At 38.2% G+C, this 2,500-nt stretch overlaps 1 protein-coding gene across 3 annotated transcripts in view; it reads right to left on the reverse strand.

The window, feature by feature from the left end:
* Positions 1 to 814: 814 nt before the first annotated feature.
* LOC113811204 (uncharacterized) overlaps positions 815 to 2,500 on the reverse strand; it is a 7,403-nt gene continuing 5,717 nt past the window's right edge. For 2 of the 3 annotated variants that reach the window (XM_070118221.1, XM_070118224.1), the window contains exon 4: positions 815 to 2,279. In XM_070118221.1, the coding sequence (XP_069974322.1) occupies positions 1,582 to 2,279 (698 nt within the window). In that variant the 3' untranslated portion in view covers positions 815 to 1,581. The remainder of the gene's footprint in view (positions 2,280 to 2,500) is intronic. The other variant, XM_070118223.1, reaches the window with a different exon arrangement.

Here is a 2,500-nt window from a genome sequence, read left to right on the forward strand (position 1 = left end):
CTTTACGGATGCAGACGACATATTTCACTAGCGGTGCCAGGCTGTGACCGGTATGTGTGTGTGTGAGAGAGAGAACGAGAGAGAGAGAGAGACAGAGACAGACTGACAGAGAGAAAGAGAGAGAGAGAGACAGACAGACATACAGACAAAGAAAGAGAGAGAGAGAGACAGAGATCGAAAGGTAGAGAGAAAGAGAGAGAGAGAGAGAGAGAGAGAGAGAGAGAGAGAGACCGAAAGGGAGAGAGAGGAGAGAGACAGACAGATAGATAGATAGAGTCAACGTTAATTAAGCGGTTGATGGTTGATTTTGTGGTTTAACTATCACTTTCTCTTTTTTTTCTCATTTTATTAAATGGATGATGATAATAGTAATTGTGACAATAATATATGACAGTAGTTTCGATTCTCTGTCTGTCTGTCTCTCTCTCTCTCTCTCTCTCTCTCTCTCTCTCTCTCTCTCTCTCTCTCTCTCTCTCTCTCTCTCTCTCTCTCTCTCTCTCTCTCTCTCTCTCTCTCTCTCTCTCTCTCTCTCTCTCTTACAAATACCATTGAGAGCGTTAAAATGTATCTTTTGCTATTTTGTAGTTTATATATATATATATATATATATATATATATATATATATATATATATATATATATATATATTAATGTATCAATATATTAAGATTTACTTTTCACTTACATTTTTATTTTGCCTATTTAGATTATTTCTTTCAAAAGAACAGAAAAAAATGTGTAATTCCTATAACACGCAGCACATTTTCTTTACTTTTTAGGAATGAAATATATATTGGAAAGAAAAACACGAAAATGATTTCTCAATCTTCATTCAACTATTGAATAAGAGCAATTAAATTATAAACAAAAATAAGAAGAGAAATACAAAAAAATGTATATGCAAAATTACATTAACATAATCATGTATCATATAATTATGTTAGAATATGAAATGGAATGTGTTCGCAGCTGCTGCCAATGTTAATAATTAAAACACATTTTTCTAATCATGTCTGTATTAGAGGTTTCGGAATAATATTTTGAATACTGAAAACCGTGAATGTTGGATTAGATATTTAAGCAGTAAAAATTATTAACTATTGAGTGTATATACAAAAACTATTCCCGGGTGAAATATTTATTAATCTTGACAACTTGAAAAAAAAAAATTATATAAGGGACATTGCACCCTACACGAGTACGTTAAAAATCTTATGAGCCACAAAATGCTTCGTGACGTTCTTCACAACGAAATGTTCTTTGTGAACATTTATTTTTCTTACGTTCGGGAGGTCGAACCTTCCTGGCGACGCTTAGGAACAGAACCCCAATTGCTTATAACCCTCAGGGGGAAGGGGGGGGGGGTGAGGTAGGTACAGTACCTATAGAACCTATATATTAAGGCCTGTTTGTCCATCTTAGGTAATTAAATATAAAACATATCCCATTTCACGGGAGCAGAAAAGGGTAATAGACACAGATACACGAGCGCACACAATAGACCTTCAGAAAACCATGAATATAAATACATTGAAATCACGTCTAGAAATCATTAAACATTAAATCAAATCAAATCAATTCTCAAATTAAACGACTGAAGACTGAATAAATAAGAAAGATAATTAAATGTGCGAAAAAGACAATTAAACCCGAAGCTGCCTTCAACCTGGGAGACGGAGAGCCACTACCCTGCTGCAGGGCGCTCAGAGGCGTGGCAGGGGTGGTCGTGGTGGTCGAGGTGGTCGTTTTAGCTGGTATTAGGGGTGGTACTGACGGTTCGGGAGTTGGGGATTGTGAAGCCGAAGTTGTGGTTGGGTGTCCAGAAGTTGGGGATTGTGAAGCCGAAGTTGCGGTTGGGTGTGCAGAAGTTGGGGATTGTGAAGCCGAAGTTGTGGTTGGGTGTCCAGAAGTTGGGGATTGGGATGTTGCTGTTGTCGTTGGCGATTTCAAAATTGGGGATTTTGATGATATTTGGGCGGTTTCAGAAGTTGGGGATTGTGATGTCGTGGTTGGGGTTTCAGAGGTTGGGGACTGTGAAGCCGAAGTTGTCGTTAGCGATTTCAAAATTGGGGATTTTGGTGATGTGGTTGGGGTTTCGTAGGTTGGGGACTGTGATGTTGGAGATGAGGTTGAAGATTCGAAAGTGGTAGATTGTGAAGGAGGAGATCCCGTGGTCGTTGTTGATAATCCGTCTGTAGTTCGATCGACAAACGCTGGCAATTGTGGCGTTCCCGACGTGGTTTCTGGCCAGGTTGCCACGGCACACAGCGGCGACGCTTCTGAAATATGTGTATTTTTGACTCTTCTGAAATATGCATATATATTTTTTACAGTGAATATTCTTTGCTGTGACATGCTGTGTGTTTATTAGCTTCTAATATTTGTGTCTGTGTATGCATGCATGTGTGTGTATATATCTATATCTATATATATCAATTTATCTATCTATATATGTACACACACACACACACACACACACACACACACACACACACACACA

Source organism: Penaeus vannamei, chromosome 41 (genome assembly GCF_042767895.1).
Source record: "Penaeus vannamei isolate JL-2024 chromosome 41, ASM4276789v1, whole genome shotgun sequence".
NCBI lineage: Eukaryota > Metazoa > Arthropoda > Malacostraca > Decapoda > Penaeidae > Penaeus > Penaeus vannamei.